The sequence below is a fragment of the Adiantum capillus-veneris genome, chromosome 21 (assembly GCF_014529385.1).
Source record: "Adiantum capillus-veneris isolate H3 chromosome 21, ASM1452938v2, whole genome shotgun sequence".
Taxonomy (NCBI): domain Eukaryota; kingdom Viridiplantae; phylum Streptophyta; class Polypodiopsida; order Polypodiales; family Pteridaceae; genus Adiantum; species Adiantum capillus-veneris.
The window spans coordinates 148,230,456-148,256,467 of NC_140951.1; the positions used below are offsets into that span (position 1 = coordinate 148,230,456).

At 46.7% G+C, this 26,012-nt stretch overlaps 1 protein-coding gene across 4 annotated transcripts in view; it reads right to left on the reverse strand.

Annotated features, from left to right (window-relative positions):
• Positions 1–455: 455 nt before the first annotated feature.
• The window catches only part of FIE (Transducin/WD40 repeat-like superfamily protein), a 175,093-nt gene continuing 149,536 nt past the window's right edge, over positions 456–26,012 (reverse strand). For 3 of the 4 annotated variants that reach the window (XM_086494381.1, XM_086494383.1, XM_086494382.1), the window contains 6 exons: positions 2,667–2,738; positions 2,235–2,297; positions 2,043–2,139; positions 1,025–1,088; positions 893–952; positions 456–811 (listed from right to left, as the gene is read on the reverse strand). In XM_086494381.1, coding sequence (XP_086350507.1) covers positions 751–811; positions 893–952; positions 1,025–1,088; positions 2,043–2,139; positions 2,235–2,297; positions 2,667–2,738 — 417 coding nt within the window. In that variant the 3' untranslated portion in view covers positions 456–750. Of the gene's footprint in view, positions 812–892; positions 953–1,024; positions 1,122–2,042; positions 2,140–2,234; positions 2,298–2,666; positions 2,739–26,012 lie in introns of those variants that run through there. The other variant, XR_015185730.1, reaches the window with a different exon arrangement.

The following is a 26,012-nucleotide window of genomic DNA, read 5'->3' on the forward strand; positions in this document are numbered from 1 at the left end:
GTCCTCACTATGCAAAAATAGAGCACTCTAGTTGAAGCTTGCGTTCTTGTTATAGTAAGTTTTTTTTTCTATATATATATAGCTTGAAATCTATAAAGTCATATTCAATTTACGAAAATTTTGTTAAAATTGCCCTAAACGTGCAAGCTTTTTCCATCTTAAAACTTATCACCATAATCTAATATGATATTATTTTTGGCAAAATTAAAAACTGGCTATGTTCTTCACCTCATAATTAATCTAAGACATAAACATGACTAATACATCTTGTTTCTAGCTTCACCAAATAATATTGACAAGTTGCTAAAAAAACACGATACTATAGTGTTTCAGATAGCTTTAGTGTCCAATTACACAACTATGTGTTGATTAAGTGACTTTTCTATAAGACTTTGCCTTCAAAATTAATTCTATTTATCTCAAGAGTGGAATGGGTCCCAATTTTTGAAATCATGAAACAAAACTTGGGATTTTTTTTTTTGTTGTAAAAGGTAGCTTAATCGTGAGACATGGAAGTAGGGTGTTAAGAAAATTGACAAGCGTGCTTTTTACATATGCACACTCCCAAGTTGTAACTTGCTTGGAAAGTCCTCTGAAAATTGAAGTTCGCCGTGGATACATCTCGGGGAAAAAGAAAATGTATGGCTAACCTTTTGTAATACCATGCCATTTCAATTCTGACAATTGGTAAGTCACTGTATTGTGGACTTTGCACTAGTCAGCAGAGGCATTGCTTTGTTATTTGTTTGGTTAAACGGACACAGCATCCCATCTCCAGACACTGCCATCCTCACATGAACACAAAATGGTGCTGCACAAAAAGGAAACAATCAACCACCTTTGGCATCTCCCTTCATGCTTCCTGAATTATCTATAAGAAGCATGCATTCACCTCCCATCAAAAGACATGGCAGTTTGCCTAACTGGGGATTTGCATTGGGCAAACGATAACCTGCAAAGAAACAACGCTTTTGTAGCAATCATACTGACAAACAGCTTATGCATTGGATCCAAGAGCACCTACTTTGCCAACAATGTAGGTGGACTCGTCTGCAGCTCCCACACGTAAACTTTGCCCTCCCTATTTCCTGTAATTGCAGAAAAGCGCCGCTTGATTTAATCTGCAATGTGCATGACAAGCCTTGCACAAATTCAGTACAGTTTGCGAATGCAAAGAAGATAAAGAGGACGCTTTCACTTTGAATCAAGTTAGGCTTGGAGGCCAAAATGCCACTTACTTTGGGCCAAGATTGGAAATGTATATCCATTCCAACCAGGCTAAGTTGGTACAGGAGATGGCACCAGAACAGAAAGTACAATACGTTACAGTATATCTAATTGTCAACCTTGATATATACCGTAAGCATTTGCTAGAATTATAGGTATTGCATGCAGACTAACACGTCGTCTAAGAATGCCATCAGCCACTGCCCTCTATGACAAACCACTGAGAAGAGTAAAAGCTTGAGCTTGAGAAATAGTTGCCACTTCTCAAGAGGGAGTATTATCAAAAAGACAAAAAATGAAGGCCAACTTGATAGAACTCAAGAGTTGCATCCCCATTGAGAACACCCCCCCCCCCCCCCCCCCCCCCCCCCAAACACCTTATGTGGCCACAATTGGTAAATCACTACCAGTTACACTTGGCACATTTTATGTGCTCCATGCAGACAAGCTTTAAAACAGGGATCCCACAACTAGTGAGATAATCTGGCAATTTTCTGAATTAACATCCATGGGCAGAGAAAAGAGGGAGAGTATGTAGTGACACTCTACAAAGCAAAATCAGAGGGATCATTTCCTCAGGCGATACAGCAGTGGGGGCCTTTCCAGTGCCTCACATTTAGCAATTCCACCTTTGCTTATTGAATCTTTTGCTTTGACACTTTTGAATCCACACACGTCTCTCTCAAAAACAGAGCCAATATTATAAAATAGACATATAGAGTACCAGATGTAAATAAACATGAAACAAATTCAAACAATTGTAAGTCAAGTGTATTCATATGAATGAAAACAAAAAGAAAGATCAAACTGCATACCAATCGCCAGGGAATTGAAGTGGAAATCACACGAGAACTTGATGAACCAGATGTCACAGTCAGGCACAGGATACTTTTGTAGCAGATCAACAGCACCCTAAAACAACCCAGAGTGAGTTGGCACAACACTCTCTGTAAGATCTTAAAAAGTTCAATCAAATGAATTTTTCAGTCGCATCATCTGAGACTTACATCATTGCTTCCACCGTGCTCCTTCATCAAAGCTTCCCAAAGAACTATCTCATTGTCCACGCTCTGGCAATAATTAAAAAGTGTAACTATCACCAGACACCAAATTTTGGAAGAAAAAAGTGATTGACAGCATACAGAGCTTGGCCAAACTGTAACGCTTCTTGGCTAAACTCAATGAATAATCAATAGGCTGCCAAAAGTGTTACTAAGTAAGTTACCTTGAGATAAGGATAGCCTTAAGAATGATTTTTGGATGCATAATACAGATGTCATAAAGCATTCATTTGATAAAGTTCAATTGATATTCTGGCAATTGATTAGGGTCAAAAATAAACATATAGAAAAAATTGTGACAAGGCACCAATATACAAAACGTGTTCCATTAATATCTCATCAATCTAAGTCAATTCAATGGAAAAAAAAAAGTTAAACCTTCGATAGAATGAAATCTCCAAGCCACCGCGTGCAATCCACATAATTTGAATGGACATTTGCTGTAAATATCTGCATAATAAAAGCTAGTGATTACAACGTCTTTTGAGCATTTTACACCAAAGCAGAAGCATTTCAGCAGGAGATTAGTATAACATTGCCTAGATGTTGTTAGCAGCTTATGAGAGTCCATCTAGGTTACCAAACCAAGGGCCATCCCTGGAAGTACCCTGATCTCCCAAGACTACTAAGATTTAAACAGAGAATACCAGATTAGGACAGGCTAGTCACAGCAAATTTACCACTCTTTAAGTACAGGCTTACTTATGACCAAAATTGTCATTTGCCCAACTACTTGCTGACTACCGAAGCTGCAGAGTCAAGCCCTTAAGAGGACAAAATCAATCTCTGTCCAAAATTGAGATGGATCAAGCGCAAGAGCACTATAATACATCATATGAGAGACCCTACAGGTCCAAAAACTAGAATTTTCTGGTGTTTCTATGTTTGAACTTGGCATGCCTGGAATAACTGAACAAGAAAAAGTAAGCAAGAACATCTTCCTATCAGACAGATCACAAGCACATTCAAATACAAAGCATCAAGTTTCTTTTCATCCTCTGGATCAAGTTGGGTGTGCATGGCATATCCTTCCTAAAGTTGAGCCAATCATATAGCCTCTGTCAACTTTTTCAGTTTTTGTGTCTGCACGTCAAACTTGGTAGGATTTCCAAACCATACGAGTCCCCCAATCGTTTCTCCTGGATATTTCTAAGGTAATTGCAAATTGCATCACTTTTGTTACAAAGGACGTCATGAGTTTATTGTTTCTCTTAAAATGCACTCAAATCATCCTCCGGTCTATTTAAATACTGCGGCAAAAGAATATACCTTCATAAGTTCAGAATAGTCTGAACTCACGAATTATAAGAGGGAATAAAGCACTCATAAAACTATAAAAGCAAGAGACACACGAAAAGAAAAGAAAAACAAAAACAAACAAACTAACTAACTAAATCACTTTGATTGCTTCGAAACAAAACTAGATAAAACAAAACATTATTAACTTAAAAATGTTTTTAGAAAAGGCATGTGTAAAATAAGTTGACGCAACTTACTAGGCTTAAAACAAGTACTCAACTTTAAGCAAAAAAAGGATAAGACATCTTAAAAACTTAATCCTAGAAATCAAACTTCACACAACAACCTATAACGGAACACATTCTTAAGTCCTCAGGTAAGCTAAATAAGAAATCGAAAAATGAATACTACTACAAACCTACGAAGAGCAAAGAACCAAACTTGACAATATGTGATCTCAACTTCACTGCTTGTCCAAACAGGAAGAATAAGATTATCACCTTTATCATGCATAGCTTGGACAACAGCTATGACATCCCTACTCACGTCGTCAGTGCCCAAGAGTAGGTGAAGGTTTATATAGAGGTCATTCATGCTTTGAACGTACTCTACAAAACCAACGAGCTGAGTTTCTATCACCCTCCGGAGGTGATGGGCATACTCAGCCATGATAAAGGCTAGCAATTGTCAAGCTATAGTGAAAATACTAGAAGCGCTAAAGATCAAAACAACAACATAAGGTGTTATTAAGTCAAACAATAAGTGGGCTTTTTAGCTCCCCACTTCTATTGAATTTACTACTGATTATCTTGAACATTCCAAGGGAAGAAACACTAAAAATAAACTTACTACGATGCAAAAATGAACGAACTTTTTTCATGATTCTTTTGAATGAGTATCCATTTTCAACTAGTAAAGAAATAAGATGGCAAGATTGAACAACAAAAGTAGATTTACTAGAACAAAGACGAGAAAATCTAAATAGTTGAGAGCAAATGACACCGTACTTAGCTAAAAGAGAAATGTTCGAAGAAATGTGAGGCATGCGGATGATTTTTAGATTGGCATATTCTGGTTCAAGGCGCTTATCATAGATATCTACTGCGGCAAAAGAAGTTGGTCTATGAATCATCTTGCAACTCATTCCAATCGAATGCAAGAAAACAATCTTCATTAGACTGCACAAGAGCTTGGAACTCATGTGGAGATGAATCATTCTGGAATTCATTCGATTGGAACTCATTCCGATCGAATGCAAGAAGAGAATCATCATTAGACTCCACATGAGCTTCTCATAATCTTACCCGTACACTCATAGACTACAGAAAATGACAGGCAAGACCTTTATCCTCTCGCTCTTAGGCATCAATAGAAAGTAAGCATTGAAGAGATGCACTCATGAATAGAGCATAGTTGCTTCCATTTACCATCATGTTTGTTATCTTGTATCTTCTCCAGTAATGAGACAAATGGTAAAATAGAGTACTTGGTAGATGCCTCTATAAAGAGACTTGAAAGTTTCTCATGATCAAGTGGACAAGAAGGTTTGAACCTACTCACAACAATAGCCAAGATGTGATGCAATCGAGCATCCTAGCAACCTCCTGTCCACATCAACAGCTAAATGAGCTTGCTCCAAGACCACGTGTCTTTATTTCTGCCAGTTTAGACAACGAAACGAGCTTCTCAAGCTCCAAGCATATTTCCTCTTGTGCCGGTTTTGCCCACTAAAAGGCTTTCCTCCTTTTTAAACGCCATCAAATCAAACTTGCTCATCAATCACTAGCGGTCTTTTGGACATAGTTGTCACTGTACCATCGTAAGGTAAGATACACGACAGTTTCATCCTTGAAAAAATAGTGTATTTCAATTTATATCATATGGTATGGATTTGTATGATGTGGTTTTTTGGAAAGCTTTTGAAAGCCATAAAAAACATGGACCCAACGAAGCTCGCTGCTGCTCCCACTTACCCTGTGCACCTTCTGCCCGCAGCTCTGCACCCTCCCGCCTCGCCATTGCTCTCCCATCCCCTCTCCCTCCCCCCCTCACGTTGCCCGCCAGGCCGGCAGCGCACTTCCCCAGCCAGCGCAGTGTGCTGTTTCAGCTTGCGCAGCCCGCCTTATCTCCCCCCCCTCCTCCTCTGTTGGGCTGCTCTCAGCTTGTTAGCTATTGCTCTATCACCCCCGTCGCTCGCCTTCTTCCTCAGCAGTAGACACGAATGGAGACTCGTGCTTCACCACAGAGGGACTCCAACGAAGCCCCCTCAACCGACCCCGCAGAGCCCACCATTCGATTTGCTATATCGCCAGCAGAGCAAGAGAGCCTCGCAGCAGAGGTGGAACGCCTCCAAGAAACATCCATCATCTGCAAGATAGTCAGCACCCGACCTAGCAGAGGGGAGGTGTGTGATCTCCTCCAGGCCCACCTTCTAGCAGGAAAGATCATCAATGTTCACTTTCTCTGGTGCGGCTACTATTAGATAGAGTTTGAGACATCCGAGATGGCATCCAAGGTCATTGCGATGAGCCCTTTGTCCATCCGAGCAGTCAGAGCACCTTTCGACAGTGGTGCCATGGCTTTGACCCGACTATTGATGCTCTTGCTTCCCCGGCCTGAGGAGGGAGTACCTCCCTCTACTTTCTAGGATAGGCTCCGACATTGTGACTGTCTTGGAGACACCTCGCACGGCAGCTTCTATTGCTGCCAGGGCAGCAAGGCAAACCTACAGTACGCGTTTTGGTTCGAGACACCCACACCCTCCCAAAGGTTGTTTTACTACCTCGGATGAGTGGTGGTTGGCTCCGTAAGAGTGTGGAGTACTCGGGCCTGCCAAATCAGTGCTTCATTTGTCGACAGATGGGCTATCTTCCGAAGGTCTGTCCATGGAGGAGGCCTCGACCTGCGGCATACACCCAAACCTAGCCTCCTAGGGCTGGCTGAGCCCAACAGGCAGAGACATAGGGAGCTCAAGCAGGAGGTTCTCCCTCCGAAACTGGTGCTGGTGCCAGGTGGAGTCCGTGGTCGACGTCATCAGGGACCACTATGTCAATTTGCCACCCCTGGCGGTCGACCTGCTCCAGGCCAACAACAATGAGTTCCCACAGGAAACCAATTTGACCCCCTACTGTAGGACAAGTCCACGGATATTCCTTCCAGCTCAGCCTCGCCTCCGACAGCCCCTCCTCCTCCCGCTTTGTCCACTGCCCCCACCCCCCCGCCTCCACCACGTCCAACACACCCCACCCCATTACCACCCCATGGCGCCATGGCTTTAACCTGACTACTCATGCTCTTGTCGAGGAGTCAAACCTACCCATTTCAGCCTGCTTCCCCGGTCTGAGGAGAGAGTACCTCCCTCTACTTTCCAGGATAGGCTCTGACATTGGGACTGTCTTGGAGACACCTCGCACAGCAGCTTCTATCGTTTCCAGGGCAGTATGCATACCTAAAGTACACGTTCAAGCATCAGTGATTCCTCTCCAGACCTTGAGGCGGCTTGCTTCAGAGTCCATGTACTATTTTTAGCAGTTAGAGGAGTAGAAGCCCTAGACATAGCGGTTGGTTTCTCCTTCCCACTGTGTGGCAGGGACTAGACTAAGTGGACTCTGGACTCAGTGATGGGCTGGCTTCAACTTCAGGCTCTTGAGTTTTCTCAACATACGGGAGACTTGAAAGTGACAGATTTGATACAGACTTTGTGACCGTTGGCCAAGTTCTCTCTGTCACCATCGGACATGGCAAGATGTAGGCACATTGTGGTACACTTCTATGTTGACACGCAGAGCACACCATGCTATGTATATGTACATGAGGACTCCTGGACAGAGGATGTAGCCGGACAGACGGCACGCTCTTCTTGGGCTTGGGTTAAAGAGACTCTACAGTCACGACTATTTAAGGGTCGCTTGGATGCGGATTACTCCCCATCCAAGCCGACCTCGAAGATAGCGAGATTGGCTTCTATTGCAGCCTCGATTTTTTCTCATTGACCCCATGAGGATCGTCTCATGGAATGTGCAAGGATTAGGTGGAAGCCAGTTTCAGTGTTAGAGAGACCGCTTGCATCAAGAGCTTCAGCGATGCCTTGTGGGTCAGATTTTGCATAGTCGGTATGAGACTTTTTGGTCAGCTGCTTTTGGGCCTGGAGGTATCCAAGGAGGGGTATGTATGACTATTGCGGACTCATGGTGAGAGGCCATTGTGGGCAAAGGTATTATTGTGTCAGGCACGGCCCAATGGATTACTATGCAAGCTCATGGTTGCCTCATGGGCTTCGTGAACATTTATGCGCCCAATGTGGCGAGTGCACGAGCTAAGTTTTGGTCACATATTGTAGAGTCCTTGCCGCATGCAGAGCAGGGGTGTGTCGAGGGAGACTTCAACATGTTTGAGGACACTTCATATTGGATTGGAGGTACCCATGGTACTGTGCACAAGGCTAAGTTGGCAGCATGGGAGCCTTTATGTATGGCACTGAGGATTTCAGATGTTTGGCAGCATGCAGGCTTTGTGCGGCCCTCAAACAGCTTGTCTTTCTCTCGCTCTAACCGCAGAGTACGAGGAGTGAATCTATCTCGGATAGATCGCTTCTACACCAGTGATCACATTTGTAACATGGGAAAATCTGTCAGCATTCTGGCAGAAACTACATTTTCAGATCATGCGCGAGTGATTCTTACCGTGATAGATAGATAGAGGAGTGGAAGCACGATACTGCGCATCCCTGAGAGGATCTTGCTGGATCTAGAGCTCAGAGAGCGGGTGGTGGCACTCTGGACAGAGAGTTTGGGCGTGCAGGGCACCCCTGCTGGTAGAGTGGCCTAAGGACTTGCTGAGCTTAGTCACTTCTTCCTCCACGAGTCTGCAGCTAGCTTGGTTGCAGCCATTGGTTGCAGCCAAGGAGGAGGAGAAGCGTCTCCGACAGGGCATTGCTTCCTTACAGCGGATGCAGGAGCACCACCCACACTGTCCTTGGTTGGAGGAGAACATGCAGGAGGCTCGACAGGAGTTGACTAGCATTGAGGAGCGGCGTCATGAGTTTGCCTTTCATCAACAAGCACTCAATGGACCCAAGTGGGCGACAGAGTTACTGGGGAGTTCTTTGAGACCGTGGGGCCTTGCCATGCGCACACCAGTGTTAGCTAGTTGAGGAGACCCGATGGGTCAGTTGCTTAAGAGCCTAAGGATATGTGTGCAATTGCTACTGACTTTTACCATGATTTACTGTCAGTTGAGCCACAATCAGAGCGTCATGGTGCATGCAGAGAGCCCGTTTAGATGCCTTGCCTTGTTACTGAGGAGATGCCTCAGAGACTAGAGCTGCGGCAAGAGAAGCTCCATGAGGCCCTCAGGGCACTTCCTTGAGGTAGCTGTCCAAGGGAGGATGGTTTGCCTCCCAGCTTCTTCTTGGAGTATTGGGACATGCTTGGTTCGGATCTTTGTAGCGCCTACCAGTACATTTAGCACACTAGAGAGATGCCTGCCAGCATGAGTGAGGATACCTTATTCCCAAGGAGGGAGGCTCCTTGGATGAGATTCGGCAGTGGCGACCCATCACCATTCTCAAGTCAACCTACAAAATCTTAGCCAAGGCTCTCAGTTTGAGGATTCAGTTGCTACTTGAGAGCATTATACATGGGACTCAGACAGGTTTTGTCAAGGAGCGTAGTATCCTTGACAACATTTTCACCTTTTGGGAGGCATCCGTCCTCACGCCTCTTCGTGGAGAGGATTTTGTGATACTCCTTTTCAATTTTGAGAAGGGTTACGACAAAGTTGACTCGGATTTCTTGGAGGGCACTTTACGCAGGATTGGATTCTCAGATGCTTGTGGATCAAAGGTGTGTCAGCTCTCTATAGGTGTGTGCAAAGTTAAGTGCTCTTGGCAGGGTTCATTTTTGTACATCAAAGTGAGAATGAAGTATCATTCTAGTGTTTTTATACATGAGATAGTCAAGAAAAAATGATTCTAAAGTGAAGGAGGCCCTGTTCTTTAGTGACGGACAGCAGTGAAGTCAAAAAGATCCTAAGTAAAGATAGAATTCTTACTTGCATCCATACAAACAAGACAACAGATTCGTTAGCCTTGTCTCTGCAGCACTTGATCAAATCGATCAAGCAATGCCACCACTATTATTTGATTGTGCGACAACACCAGTCTCGAAACTACTTCCCCTAAGCTTAGGGATATGGAATGAAATTTTGCTATGCTTCTCCATCCAAAGGTTGGATGGAGAAGAAGTCAAAGAGAGTGTTAAGGAGGTGCACGCTCCTCTCTCCTCTCTGGTGTGTCTTCCTTTCAAAAGGATTTGTAGACTTGAACCGGTGAGTTCTTGTAGAGCGGATAGTGTGTCGTGCTCTCTACAGTGGGTGCTTCTCAGTGCAATGTGCATGACATCCCACAAAAAACAGAATAAAAACAAAGGAAACAATAGATAACAACTGATCAACACAGAGACACAACAGTAGACCAGAACATATGGACTCGACTATCTCAAAGAACTGATACAGACTCTGGCGTGGTAGCACACTTAGCTCCAGCCCAGAACTCACGGATACAATGGGGGTGTCGAGGCTCAGATGTGCAGGGATGGTGCAGACGTGCTGTGTGTATAGACTTGCTATCCTAGACTACAACGCTCGACCATATATGAAGAATAATAATACTCATGACCCAACAGCTACTAATATGTACAACCATAAAGAGCCACCAACGGCTCATAAATGTCAGCCATCTAAGTCTATCCCCAAACTGAGTGGTGGTGATGACCTGGCCACGATGTCCACTGGACCACCGTCCGTATCCCTGCCACGTGTCGCTGTCTAGCCCAGAGACCGTCCAATGTAAACCAGACCAGACCAACTGCACTAATTGTGTGTCCTGTGAAACACAGTAGCCTGCTACAGGTTGCCCGCCACAAGACCGCTCACTGTCTCGATGAGAGGAATACTCAAAAACTGTGAAAGAAAACCACTAGGTACTGCATATGTACAATGGTGAGCTCATGAATCTATCATCCAAGAGATAGAGTTGTGGCCACTGCTGCACCCGAAGTATCAGACTCTGCAAGTGGAGCCATCAGATCGATGGGTAAACTTTGGACTCTATGAGTGCTCTCCACAAACCGATTCTCAGCGAAAGGAGCAGCCACCTGCTGCTCAGCAGATGTAAGTACCTGGCTTGAAGTGTACTGAGACCGCCGACTCGCACACCCATGTCGATGTGCGCCTGCGAAGCCGTCACAAGGAACCGTCTGTGAGGATGACATATATGGTAAGGAACCAAAGGTGCCAGGCTGCTGAAATCCCTGAGGGTAGTAGTCAACACCTCCCCCAAACTGTCGATGACTGTACTCTCTATATCCCATGGGCGTCTGTATTGATCTAGCGGGACGAACCCACCCATATCCCATGGTAGCCTGAGACTGCTGCTGAAACCCTATGTCCCCTTGGACTAGCTTGTCCCGAAATCCTTGCATTTGAGCTTTAAGGTCATCAATTATCTGGGACTTTACATGCAAAGCCTGACGCAAGGCGAAAATGGTAGCATCTCTATCAACAATGGCACTCTCTACAACTCGCAAGCAGCCTTCGATGGCCGCACACGTGGCCGAGTGCTTCTGGTAAGTAGCTGCTAATTTCTCGGCACCAAGTTCAATCATTGCAATAGCATTTCTTGATTCCTGCAGGTTCTCTTCAGAGATTTTGAACAACGAGGTAGAGTCACTTCCACTGAAAGAAGCGGTAGTAGCACCTGGAGGTGTAGAGTGCCCAAGAGGCACTGTAGTCGATGTCGGGGTGACAGTAGGGGTAGGGTGCGCAAGAGGCACTGTAGCGGTTGTCGGGGTGACAGTGGTAGCAGGTTGAGTGGGTGAACTGGAGATGGAAGAGAATGACGAGGGTAGCACAGGTGCTGAGATTGGTGTGGTAGCAGTGAAGTGGGCGTACCAAGAAAAGCGGAGCTCCCGACTGCTTCCGGCACTGTAGAGACGGGGACTGAGACAGAAGGACGTCATGGAGGATGTGTCACCCAAGTCTGACTCTCTGAAAATGGCAAAGGTCGTAGTGTCTCTGCCCTATCTTTGATCACTTTGACTCTTTTCTTTTGTTTCTTCTTCTGATCATCTGTGCCAAGAGACTTTCTTTTTGCTCGTGGTGGCAATGCTGCATCCTCATCCATTTCAAGAGGATTGATGCAAATGTTTATCACCCAAGCCAACAGTGGCGCGACAAAACATTGGAAGCTAGATTGAGGTGACTGCACTTGTGCTCTAAACCTTTTCGCCTCGTTCTGCAATTATGTAAAGAGGATCTGATGAAACCCACAAGGTATGTTCTTGATTAAGCAGTGAAGACCATCACATTGTGGGAATGTGGTAGGTACTTTGCATTTCTCCTTTGGTGCTTGAGCATCTCTCACTAAAAAATAATATCTGAATACTGCTAAGAGAGCTTTGTAATACTGCAGATTCGGATGATCGGGTTCGAACAACGCCTGGCATGCCTGTATTGTAGTGGTAGAAGAGTCCACTACTTAAAAAAGAGTAAAACGACCAATAATCCCAAGAGCTGATCCGAAATCACCTACTCAATTAACAGGCATAGCTTTAATAGCTGCTTTATTGGCTTAAAGTCGTGCGAACCGAGAATTAATAGACAAATATAAAACGAGACCTACTCCCTCCCGTCCTAGAAATAATTAAATAGAGTTATCCCCAGTAACCAACATTAGCGTAAGAGGGGTAAGGATAGTCGGCTTTGGAGAGCTGTGAATAAGACCTAGTACTCGGCTGCAAGGAGGGAAAGTTGGTCATCCCCATTGCATGTCCTAGACGTGCCGTTGTCAAAGTGTCTCCTCTGACCTTGGGATGAATCATTCCGACCGGTATGTCATCAAGGAGGACAGCTTCAGCTAGCGATTTGACACCCAAGTTGTCCAATTGGTCCTTTGAGAGAACATCTATAAGAGATGGCTTGGGCTGCTGCATGTGAAAATTGAGTGAAAACTTTGTTTTGTGTTTTGTTTTTTCAGGCCTTGCAACTTTATGACTGACCATGTGACTCATGAATTTCTTTTTTCCCTTTGGATCCTTCTCTTGTGCACTTGAGCTACCACTGTCTGAGCCGGAGCTGGAATCTGCATCTGATGCTGATGCCTTCTATCTTTCGTTAGATGGAGCACTGGACGTCATATCCGTGACCCCATGGCTGCTAGGTTCTGATTCTGCTTTAGTTTCATAATTAGCTTGCTTGTGTGGTTGAGGCCTTTTCCTCGGCAACAATTTTTTGCCTCCTCCCATAGCACTGATTCACGACTATCTGTAAACACTGTAGTAATATTTTTCAAAAACCCCAAAAGCTTATAGCAGTGATCTCACTGCAGAGTAGATTCTGTTAGGCCCACAAAAGCATACATAGAAAACATCCACAAGATCATACATCCATCAGCACATCACCGTGTGCCTCTTAACACAATCGCAATTCTGTAAACAGCATAACCCCGATCTGTGCTGCTGAAAGGTGGTAGCTTGAAAATCTGAGAGCATGCCGAGGATGTAGTCTCGAGGCAGTCATACGACAGTGCACACAGGCCTGCAGTGACAAGACGGCAAACACACCATCATCGCGTCATGATTGGATAGGGCGAGAGGGGAGAGATGAAGGTGATTAGGGGCCGAGGGAGGGGTGCTGATAGACATGCTATAGGGAGCGAGGGGCGAGAGGAGAGATAGGGGGGGGTAGGGTCGAGGGTTGGGCAAGGGGTAGATAGGGCTGGATAGGGTAGGGCTACGCGTAGTGTAGGGCCGAAAGGTAGATAGGGGGGGGGGCGAGGGAGTGTTGGTGAGGGGGGCGTCGACTAGATAGGGGGCAACGGGTGGGTAGTGGCAAGGGGTAGATAGAGTGGCGAGGGGTGGATGGGGGGGGGGCGAGGGGTGGGTAGACGAGGGCTAGATAGGGGGTGGCGAGGGTTGGGTAGGGGGGAGCGAGGGCTAGATAGAAGGGGGCGAGGGGTGGGTAGGGACAAGGCTAGATAGGGGGGGTGAGGGTTGGGTAGGGACGAGGGCTAGATAGGGGGGCGAGGGTTGGGTAGGGACGAGGGGTAGATAGGGAGGGGGGGCGAGGGCTGGTGAGGGGGTCGAGGGTTAGATAGGGAGGGGGGAGAGGTTTTGATAGGGGGTGAGTAGGCAGGGTGGGTAGGGGGAGAGGGTGAGCGGCAGGGAAAGGATGGACGGTTAGGCTGCAAAGGGGCGAGAGAGAGAGAGAGAGAGAGAGAGAGAGAGAGAGAGAGAGAGAGAGAGAGAGAGAGAGAGAGAGAGAGAGAGAGAGAGAGAGAGAGAGAGAGAGAGAGAAAGAAAGCTTTATTAACGTCTTCGAAAGGCCGAACTCGACCTATGAGACAATATCATATACATGTGTTGATGCTCTAGGCATTGGAAAATAAAAAAAAGGGTACAAACTGAAATGAGCCTATACTATGCAAAAGGGTGTGGTAGGGTGGTGCATGTGGTGTACAATGTATAGTGTGGGTCCTCGTGTCGAGGTGTGCTCACGCATCATCAGGCTCAACTAGGGGCTGCAAGGTGATACCACCATGAGATGATAGGGAGGGTATCTAAAAACAAGCAACATATGTAGGGTAGAGAATGTGGTACATCGGTGGTGGCCTGCTCAGGTATCTCTGGAATGCTGGATCCCCTGGTGCTGGTACATGACTCTGCTCTAGATACTGATGGTGTAAGGTTAGTATCCTCGAGATCTCCCTTTGGTGACACCCATGTGTCCTGTATCCTGGGAGCCTCGGTCTCCGACGTGCCCTCTGAGACTTTGCCTGCAGAAGGGTAAGCCCTCTACTCTGTGTAGGTAGTGTGGGGGGGTCTGGCCCTGCTCGTCGGAAAAACTGTGTGATGGTAGTCTGTGTCCTGCTATCCTGACTCTGGCGTGGCTGTAACAACTGCTCTCGAACCTCTAAAGCCGCAACCAAGAACTGGCCAAACCTCCTCTGCTCTCGGCCTATCATATGCTGCTGTAATGAGTCTCCAATGCCATATCTCTCTCTCAGCTCTGTATATGCTGGGCATCTCATGACAAAATGCTCCTCACTCTCCACCTCCGTCTGGCAAATCCGGCATGTACGCTCCTCTCGTGGTATGCCTCTGGCTCTGCCACTCTCAATCTCTAGCTGATGTGATGACACTCGTAGCTGGCCAATGTTGACCCGAAGTCGTTGTGGCATGTACTCTTGCATGTATAATGGAATCTCAATGAATCCCTGCTCTGAGAACCTCAGAAAATGCTCATAGTAATATAGCATTTTAGGAGGTAGGGTGTCTGTGGGCCTGCGCCATGTCCTCTGAATATATGTATGCCATATCTCCTGTTTGATGACCCTATTCCGCTCAGAGCGTGAGAGGGTATAGGTCGGGGCCTGGGTGTCATACTGGACTGGTGGTAGTCTATCGATATCAAAACCGTGCTGAGCTAGCCGATCTCTTGTCTGGGCATACCATGAGCTAGTGTCCCCTGCCTGTGCCATCTCTCTAGATGCAATGAAGGCTCTATGAGAGATCCTATCTAGATCCATATCTTTGAATCTACGAAGAAGGCAAACAGTCTGAAAGAGTGCCTCTACCAACATCGGTGGTGCACCCAGCTCAGCTCTAATAATGTCGTGTGGAACTGATGGCTTGCTGCAAATCATCCTGGAGATCATAATAATCTGTGGCCTCTCTATCTGTGTCCATACTGAGTCTGCCAGTCCCAGTCCCCAAATGGCCGAGGCATACATGAGTGCAGGTGTGACCAGTGTGTCGAAGAGCCACCCCTTCGTCCGGGGCTCCTGGAAGTGGGCCTGGTGGCACTGTCTCTCCATCAGAGCTAGTGATGCGTATCCTTTGGTAAGTCTATCTCTGGCTGCCTGTGTCATGGAGAAGGTCCCTGATGCTGCGGTGAATGTAACCCCCAGATATACATATGAGCCTGTCACCTCTATATCCCCTCCAGCTACTGTAAATCTGCTCTGTCGGTGAATCTGAGCCGATGTATGGAATATGAGAACCTTGGTCTTGCCAAGGTTCACCGTGAGTCCTCTCTGTGAGCAGAAATCATCCAGGGCCTGTAAATGTAGTTGTAGTCCCTCTGCCGTCTCTGACATCAGGACAATATCATCTGCATATAAGAGTATGTGTACAGTAGTCCCTGCAATATCCACACCCTCTCCACCCCTGTGCAAGATGAAGTCTACAATCTCGTCAATGTATAGACCAAAGAGTGTAGGTGATAGGGGGCAACCTTGTTTCACACCAATGGTGCTCACAAGGGTGTCAGATAATCCACCCGGGCATCTCACTCTGCCAGATACATGCTCATACAATGCATAGATCCCCCATGCCATCTCCTCTCCAATCCCAAGCGCAGCCAGACATCGGAAAAGTCTCTCTCTAGGTACTGTGTCAAATGCTTTGCGGAAGTCAACGAAGCAGCAATATAATCTCCTCTTCCTCACCCGTGTCTGGTCGATCAGACAACAAAGGGTGAAGATATGATCAATAGTAGAGAAAGCTCGGCGGAAGCCTGCCTGTCCTGGTGTCCTCATGCCCTCTCCCTTTGCTAGAGAACTGAGCTCCTCCTCTAGAACCGCGCCATATAGTTTGGCCAGTATAGGACCAATCATGATAGTGCGATATGTGCTAGGATCCATGGCATCCCCAGATTTGTGGATAGTGCGCTGTCCACGACTCTGGGAATCCCTCTGAAAGCGCGCGGTTGAAGAGGTGGGCAATGAGTGGTGCCAATGCATCACAGCCATATATAAGATGCTCTGCCTGTAGGCCTGCCTGATCTCTAGCCCTCCCATGCTGTAGGTGGGATATAGCTTTCTTCACCATGTGGGTGGTGAAGAAAGTAGATGATGTGGGTCAGGTAGCCGATGGCGTAGGTATGGGTGGCTGTCCTGGGATCTCGTATAAGCTCTCGGCATATCTGTGCCATGTCGCTGGGTCCTGAATAGGAGTGGATGGCTTGGGAGGTCTGATCCGACGCCATGCCTCAGCACTATTCTTGCTCATGAGTAAATGATAGATGTCCCAATACTGGTGCTCCTCCCACTCCCGTCTTTTACGACGGGTAAGTGTCTGCATCTTGCGCTGAGCCTGGCGATGTGTAATCTCCCCTCTGATCTCCAGTATATGTAGGTGTCTGTGTAGATCTCGACATTCGTCGTCGTACCACCTGTTTTGTGGCATAGTGCCAGTGCGTGGAGGGTGTGTGTGTGTATGCGATGTGGGAAACTTTGAGTGGCTGACTCGTGTAAGATGGATGTAATGTGTGTGGTGAGTGTGTCCATAGGTGCTGTGGGGTGTAAGTGTATAAGGTGCTCATGCAGGTGATGTATATAAACAGGAGTGAGCTCATGAGTGAAAGAAATGGTAGTGTAAGTGTGAGGGGGGGAGGCGGGGGGGTCAGCAAGCTGTGTAGCAAAAAGGGAGAATGTGAGATAAGTATGATCCGCCCCTATCGGTGTGCGTGCAACGCTGAAGGAGTGTATAAGCTCTGCTGTCTGGGTAGAGCCCAACAAATAGTCTACTGTGCTCTCTCCGCCACTGTGTGGGAAGCAAGTGAATCCCCCAGAATCTGGCCACCTCGCCATCCCATTATAAATAACGAGATGGTGCCTGCTGCCAAGCTCAAGAAGGTGTCTGCCATATCCAGTGTTGTCCTGTCCCCCATCTGCAGACACTCTACTCACCCCCATGTCCTCTGCATCAAGTGCCCTCATGATCTCCGGCTGCTCCATATCATAGATCTCACTCTGTCGGCTCTGTGTCCTCCCGTTGAAGTCCCCCATGAGGAGGACTTCCCCGAGTGGTGTGTAGTGAGAAATGTCCTCCGACAGTCGAGAGTAGGGGTCCTGGATAGCATATCGTGATCCATGTGGTGAAAAGTAGCATATGGCAATGTATAGCCCTCTCTCGTGGGTGAGCTCTAGCCGTACCCACATATAGCATGCCTCCTCGTCTCTACTCATCACCTGTATCCGGTTGTGTAAGCTCTGTTTGAATAGTATGGCCACCCCTCCTGACCCCCGAGCTGTACTCTGTCTGGTGATGGTCCTGTAAGTCGACTCCCACTGGAATCCTGTGACTACAGGTAGTCCTCTCTCTGGGCTCTCATGTGTCTCCGTAAAACATACAAAGTCATGCTCATTGATGATCTCCTCTAGGCGCTCTGGATGTGTCCATATAGAACCATTGCAGTTCCAGACTGCACCTCTGAGTGGTGTCTCCTGTGCTAGTGTATGTGTCTCATAGGTCCCGAATCCCTATGAGATTGGGCGGCCGTCGATGAAGATTCTACCATCTCGAAAGAAGGCCTTTTTACCTTCTTTCCGTGCCTGAAGGACCCTGGGCATGCATGATTTCCTGTGCTCGATCTGCATCCTAGTGAGGTCCTCGTCCATAAAGATATGGCCGCCCTGGAGGCCTCGTAAGAGCACCCTTTTGCGAAAAAAGGTGGTGCTAGGATGTGGGCATTCAGAAAGGTTAGAGCAAACACGTTACACTCCCAGTTAGAGCAAACTTGCATGTATGTGTGAGAGAGAGCGGGAAGAGCAGTGAAAGGAGTAGGGCATCAGGAGTGAAGCATATTGAAAGAGTGTTACGAAAGAGATATCGCACAAGAAAGGCAAAGAAATAGATGTGTGTGTGAGAGCTCATCATAAGAGAAAGAGGGGAAGGGAGATGCAGCAGAGCAGGTTTGAACGTGTTAGGAACAATACCAAAAATTAAAGGTCTATCGGACGAGAGTTGAAACTCGGACATTCAACAATTCCACGATGACAGAGAGGCAGTAGAAACAAAGTAGTAAAGCTGGATCATAGTAGGACTCCAAAAACCCAATTCTATCAAGGAGATGAGAGCAAAATGGATGCACGCATTAAAACAAGGAGAATTTTAAAGATAACACCGATTACAACTGAGATGAGAACCGACATGAGGTAGACTTGAGAAGAAGGAAAATGGAAAGTCAGAGAGAGCTGAAGACCGGATAATCATACGGTTGCTGGTGGGAGGGATAACATCACCAGATTTCTAAAGAGTCAGGGCAAGTGAGTCATAGCACTTGATTCTAGATCCATTTACCAGTGGCAAGGGAACACCTTCCAAAGTGACTAACTGGATAGCCCCCTGTGGCAAAATCTCTTGTACCATGAATGGCCCTTGCCAGGCTGGGACCAGCTTCTTAGCTTTTTTCAAATAATTAGCTTGATAGAGTAGCACCAATGTTCCTTGCGTTATTTTCGGCTTTCTGAGATGGCGATCATGCCATGCTTTGTGACGAAGTTGCTCGGTCTGCAGAGCATGTGAAGCTAACATCTTGCTTTCTTCTAACTTTGAGAGACGAGAGAGGTTTGGGAAGCAATCCCCGCTGTGACGCGAACGCTTCCCACTCTTGCTGAACCTGAGTTGAACTCATATGATGCAAGTGCCTCTAGATCGAAAGCTAGCTGGAATGGGGTGTGGTTAGTGGTTGCCCTGAAGGAGGTGCGATAAGCCCAGACTATGCCGAGGGTAGCTTTGGCCCAAGAAGTTGGATGCAGGTGACCAGCTTTCCTGAGAAGCACGATTAGCACTTTGTTAGTGCTCTCGGCTTGCCCATTTGCTCTCAGATAGTAAGAGCAAGATTTGCAATGAGAGATCTTGTAGTTCGTGAGGAGTGTGGAGATCAGGTCGTTGACGAAATGACTACCTCAATCACTTGTGATTTCCAGAGGGCACCCAAACCTGCAAAACATATTTTCATACAAAAATTTTGCGACAATGGCGGCTGTACAGTTGATGGTAGCCACCACTTTGGCCCACTTTGTTGCATAATTCGTCGCTACCAGAAGATACTTACGATTGCCGGGTTGAGTAGGTGGAGCAATTGGACCAATAAAGTCCAATTTCCATCGCTCAGAGGGCAACCACGCCATAGATACCTGCAGAGGGTGATTGGACTGCTTGCTAGGCTTGGGCGCACATCCCTGACAGACATCACAAATCTTGACATGAGCAATAGCATCTCTGAATAGATAGGGCCACCATAAGCCTGTCTGTAAGATTTTTTGCGCTGTGATGTGACCTGGGTAATGGCCACCTGTAGGACAACTGTGTGCATCTTTCAAAGTGTGGTCTAGTTCATGAGGGGAGACGCACCTGCATAGCTTACCATCTGGCCCAGATTTGTAGAGCTGTCCGCCAATTAAAGAGAAGGGTCTAAACTTCAGCAAGAGTCTTCTTTTTTGGAAGGGAGAAGCATTCTTAGGATATAGGCTAGTAGAGAGCAAATGTAACACATCTCCATACCATTCCGGGGTTGTGTCGACCTTAAAGAGATGACTATCCCGGAAAGTCATCATCAACCCCAGTATCGGGCTCACCTGTGTGTATGCGAGAGAGGTGGTTGGCCATGACGTGCCGCTTGCCTGGACAGAGAACTACGTCGAAATCGAATTCCTGGAATATCAGTAGCCACCTCCAGACTCTTCTTGCAACTTGGGGTTTATTCAGAAGATAGCACAGCGCATGATGATCTGTGATGATAGTGAAGTGAACCCCTAACAAGTAATGACGAAACATTTGTAAAGATAGACCATAGCCAAACCTTCCCTTTCTGTGGTGTTGTAGTTGCGCTCAGCCTTTGTGAGCAGGCGACTGGCATAGTGGACTGAGCGATCTAAGTTGAACTCCTTGCTCGGTTGAGTCAAAATCGCGCCGACCGCAAATTGACTAGCGTCAGTATGGACATGAAAAGGAGTGGACTAATCAGGAGCAACTAAAATAGGTGCCTCAATTAGGAGCTTTTTGAGATAGGCAAAAGCTTAGGATTCAGTTGTGGACCACTGAAAGGGTACAGTAACACTAGTCAGGCATGTGAACGGTTGGACAACCTCTGCATACATATGAATGAACCTGTGATGATAGCATGTATGGTCTACAAAGCTTTGAACACCTTTGGGATTAAGTGGAGGGGGCAATCTTAAAATGGCCACTATTTTCTCAGGGTCAGGTGCTAAACCTTCAACAGACACGACATGACCTAAAAGCATACCTTGAGTCACCAAAAAGTGGCACTTGTTTGGATTGAGCTTAAGGCGTGCCTCGTGACACTTTGAGAAGACTGCTGAGAGTTGAGCTAAGTGCTCCTCCAAGTTTTCCACCGGGGGGGAACATTGGGCGCCAGAGAAGGTGGAAAAATCATCCATGAAGATTCTAAGGTTGTCATTGAGCAAGGGACGAAATATGATGTAGACAATACGATTGAATGAAGGAGGAGCCTTTTTCAGCCCAAAGGACATCCTCTTGTAGATAAAAATTCCCCATGGAGTAACAAAAGCTGTCTTTCCTTGGTCGTCAAGATGTATTCCTAACTAATTGTAGCTGCTCAACCTGTCCATGAAACTGTACGGTACATGCACAACGACACCTTTGAGGACTCTCTCAGTGAAAGGGGTCGGAAAACCATCCGGAATTCACCTTATTCAGAGCCCGGTAGTCGGCGCAAACTTGAATTTTGTTGGATTGCTTCTTGGGAGCGATAACCATAGGGGACAACCATTCTGAGTGCTCCACTGGCACAATAATACCTGCTTCTTGCATTTTTTCTAACTCGACTTTGACTGCTTCTGCATACTTGGGATTGAGCTTGTAAGCCCGTCCTCTGACCGGCTTAGCCCCCTCAACCAGAGGGATTGTATGGACTCCTAACTCTGCTGGGATCCCTTCCAAATCGTGGTAAGACAAGGCAAACACATCCTTGAAAGAGTGCACGAAAGAGATCACCCGGTCGAGTAGCGCGGGGTGATCCCATAACCAAGCGGCTAACAGGATGGGCTGATGGTTGTCAGGGTCGCCTAGGTTGACTTCTCTGACGGGGTGAGGCAGTGTAGTTGGCGAGGATGCATCAAGAAGAGAAGACTTTGCCGCCTCTGTGAGCTTCCGAACATCATGAGCTGGCATCTGATCCATATTGAAATCGGCATACTCTTCTTGTAACCATCCCAATGGAAGCTCGTCAAAGGGAAGTTCATCTGGTACATGGGATAGCTTGGACTGGGACAGGGTATCAGACACAGGTGAGGTTGAGGGTGTGGCATGGGTCAACTCTTGTAAAGGAGATTTCTTACCCCTTCGATGGTCTTTGATAGGCTCCCCAAGTCCAAAGGCTTCTAAATAGGGGCCAGCAGAGCTATCTTCCTCTGGGAGCAATGGAGTCTGTGCACTGGGCTTAGCCACTGTAGCAACACTGGAGATGGTGTATCCTCTGGCAAAGCTTGAATGGAGACCACATAGCAAGGCATAGAGTGGGTAGCCTCCAACCACTCAAGCAGATCTTCTTCTGGTCCATCCGGTGAAGTAGGCTGGTTCAGTTGGGGAGTTGACTTCATTGATAGAAAACTATGATTCACCATCGGATCCATTCCCCCTTCAAGGCGGATAGGTTTCATTGGATAGCCCGGGCTACGTATCCACATTGAATTAGTTCCCCAATCATGTAATGCCTTTGTGTGTCGGAGCCATGGTCTTCCAATGAGTAATGAAATCCGCCTTCAATCTGAAGGAGGCGAACCACAACAAAATCTAGGTTGAATGTGAAGTCATGTACCTGTAGAGGGACCTTGTCTAGTATTCCCACAGGGTAGACAATTCTCTGGTTTGCCAAAGTCACTGTCAAGGGAGCGGGCCAGATAGGCTGGAGACCCAATGCCATCATAGTGAATTCGGGAATTAAGTTGATACCTGACCCACCATCCACTATGACACCGGAGAAGTCGCGCCATAGAATAGACGTGGTGAGACGAGGACTTCTCTAATCAGTGAGCGGAGCAGGGGGAAATGAAATCAAGTAGGACTCCAAGGCTGCACTGGTAGGTGCCCGCCACTAGGGCCTGCACCTGGATACAGAGACTGAATGATGGAAAGAGTGTCACTTCGAAAATTTGCATCAAGTCGAAGCATGTCGTACAATGACACTTGCTGAAAGCTGTTTTTCAAGATAGTCTCTGTTGTAGGCTTCTCTCTTTTGATCAGAGCTTGCTCTGGTATCTAAAGCTTCTGCAAGTCCTTTACTGAAGGGGGTCCTTAAGCTCTGGTATCTTAAGCTTCTGCAAGTCCTTTACTGCAAGTCTCCACCTAAAGGGGGTCCTTGAATAGCCTCCTTGCTCCTTCTATCCTGGTAGCGGCTGCTATAAACTCCTCCAGAGATGCATCAGGTCGAAGACTTTCGCGTAGTTTCCTCTGAGACGTCTTTGGAAGAGCTTTCTCTACCCAATTCTTGACCATAAATTCCCTTGGTTGCTGAGGAAGCTTGGCAACCAGAGACTTGGTTTTAGTCATCAGTTCTACAAAAGTCTCCTCTGGCTGGAGCACCATGTTGGCCAACTCATCCAAAACCTTCTCCTGGAAGTCACCTGGCCTGAAAGCTGCACATAACTATTGTCTTAAAGCTGCCCAAGTTGCAAAATGGTTCTCTGCAAACTGACTGTACCACTTATCTGCTAAGCCATCCAAGGTAGATGGAAAGAGTACCAGATAGGCATCTTCTCTATTAAGACCCCGACCTGTACAGAGAGATACAAACCTCCTTACATGGTCGTCTGCATCTTCGGAGGAGAGCCCCTTGAAAGTAGGAAACTTGATGTTTACCTTGGCCAAAACACTGGTCGACGCCTCCATGGCCTCTTGCTCAGAAGCCCGTTGCTCAATAGCTTGCTGTAACAAAATGGGAGAGAGCTTTACTGGGGAAGGTGACCTGGAAGATGTAGAACCGGATGGAGGAATGGATGATGCCGTATGTGGAGGTATGGGTGATGAGGTTGGTGGACTTCTACTAGGTACCAAGGGTTGACGTCTTCTGTTGTAGTACTTCAAAGGACTCAGTAGTGCGCTTTGACGCTCTAATGACCGCCTTGTATGTGTCATGCAGTGACCACCAACCCAACCAAGCTTTGGGCAGAAGACCTTTAACTGGCTAAAAATAGGCCTTGACTCTACTAGACCAGGGCAAGTGACTAGACCACCTGGCTCGACCAGGGACGAGGAAGGACTAGACCAGGGATGAGGAAGGACTAGACAAGGGCAAGTGACTAGACCACTTGGCTGGACTAGTGACGAGGAAGGACTAGACCAGGGACAAAGAAGGACTAGACCAGCCTCCAAGGCGAGAGCTTGGTTGGACCAGGGCGAGGCGAAGTAGGCGATTCTAGGTAGAACCCAGCTAGCTCCTCGATTTGTACCTCAACAGAGAGTGAGACTTCAGTTGAGGTCCCACCGAGCGTGCCAAAAATGAGAGCACCTGTAGCACGGATGTGTCGTGCTCTCTACAGTGGGTGCTCCTTAGTGCAATGTGCGTGACATCCCACTCAAAACAGAATGAAAACAAAGGAAACAAAAGATAATAGCTGATCAATACAGAGATACAACAGCAGACCAAAACATATGGACTTGACTATCTCAAAGAACGATACAGACTCTGGCGTGGCAGCACACTCAGCTCCAACCTCCCCTTGTGTCTCTTTTCACTCATTGAGAGTGGACCGTGCACTTAGCGGCCGGCCAATCGACGTGAGGTGGGAAAAAGCAACCTTGGTGTGAGCGCAAGGCCACCAAGGGGTGCGCCCACGGAAAGGAGTAGAACTCGGGTGAAGAGAAGATCCTTCTCAAACGCGGTTTGCAAGCGAAAGAAAACCTCAAGAACCATAAAAAACCAAAACCCAAAGAACCCAAGTTCCTCGTGAACTTAAGAACCCAAGACCCCAAGAACCACAAGAACCCACGACTTCAGTGGATGGTCATCACTCGAAGCGGAATGGATACTTCGCTTGGAGGTGATGAGCATGAGAGAGGCGAAGAAGAATTTTCCCCACCAGGAGGTTTTTCCGACCCTCCCTCTTTCCCATCTACGACAAAGATTGCACTAACTCCTATGGAGGCTTTAGACCAAATGTTTCTGGAAAGGAAGTTAGAATGCGAAGCAAGACATGCAGAAAGAATGGCAGAAATGGAACGCAGCCACGCAGAAAGAAGAGCAGAAATGGAGCGCAAACACCAAGAAAGAATTGCAGCCGCCGTCAAAGGAATGAGCGACCAACACATGAAAGAGTTCTTGCAACTCGTTTCTCAAGCTCAGGCACAGCTGCAAGAGATTCGGGAAAAGGAGACTCTCTCAGTCTCTTCTTCTCCCAAGCATGACACACAAGATTTGCATGATTATGAGAAGCATGATGAATTGAATGATAATGATGAGCATGATGACAAGCATGATGATGATTTGAATGACAATGATTTGCATGACAATGATAAGCATGATGATTTGGATAATAATGACGAGCATGATGATTTGAATGATCAAGATGTGATTTCTCACAAGCATGATGAGTTGCATGAAGATGATGTGATTGTTCACAAGGATGATGTGTTAGTTGATGCTTTTTCTAGCGAAGCTAACCTCGTTGCAGATTCGATCAATCACGAAGGATCGATCTTGGCTCTCGAGCCAAGGTCCAAAGAACCCTCACAGGAAGTATTATGTGTTTGCATGATTGATACGCACGCATTGTTCAAGTGTTTCATTCGTGATCGTTTCCTGTATTTTAGTCAGTGTCTTTATGTGATCCCTTTTCCTAGGCATGACATATTGTACGTTGAGCACGTTTCACTAATGAATGAGCACGTATGTATCCGGATTTTTCATGAAAAGCTGAAAAGTATGCATTCAAGGCAGTCACATTCCATGTCTCTTCCTTGGCACGACACAGTCGTAGAAAGAGCACATAAAAGTATTGAGCACCAAGCATGCGCATTTCCGTTGTGAATTGCCACAGTTGATTGATTTAGATCAGAAGAGAAAGATTCGATCTCATTGTTTGCGTGTGTGTGGTGAATGGATTGGCACTCCGTCTATTTGTTCATCTACATTGCATGCACAGTCTTTGAGGAAGACAAGATTTTTTCCACTCACTTTACATGGAATAGGTATGTTCATGTTTTTGTGTTGGAAGTGGTTTCAGGAATTTTCAGCCATGGAGATTCTTGAAGAAGAACGAAGCATGACTCTCGACGAAGTTGAAGCATTGAAGGAGCCACAGAAGACTTTGTGTCGCTTTCGGCACGGCCCAAAGAAGCAGGCATTGCAGACCTTTATGAAGTCCAAGTACCGCACGACCCACACATCAGCGTGAACCGGCGAAGAGTCCCTTCCAGGATTCCGGATGCTATTGAGGATCTCCGTCGACGCCATACAGTTCGGTACCAGTACCTCACTTTGAAAAGGAGGGGATGTCACGTGACACATCCAACCCTATGTGTCCGTGGACAAGCTAGGTCACTAATCACAAGGATCCCATCCCTCGCTTTTTAAGTTTCTTGGCATGTTGCTTTAAGGTATAAACAAGTACATAATCACCTGTTTTGAACTCTTTCATGCGCATATGCTTGTCAAAAAACT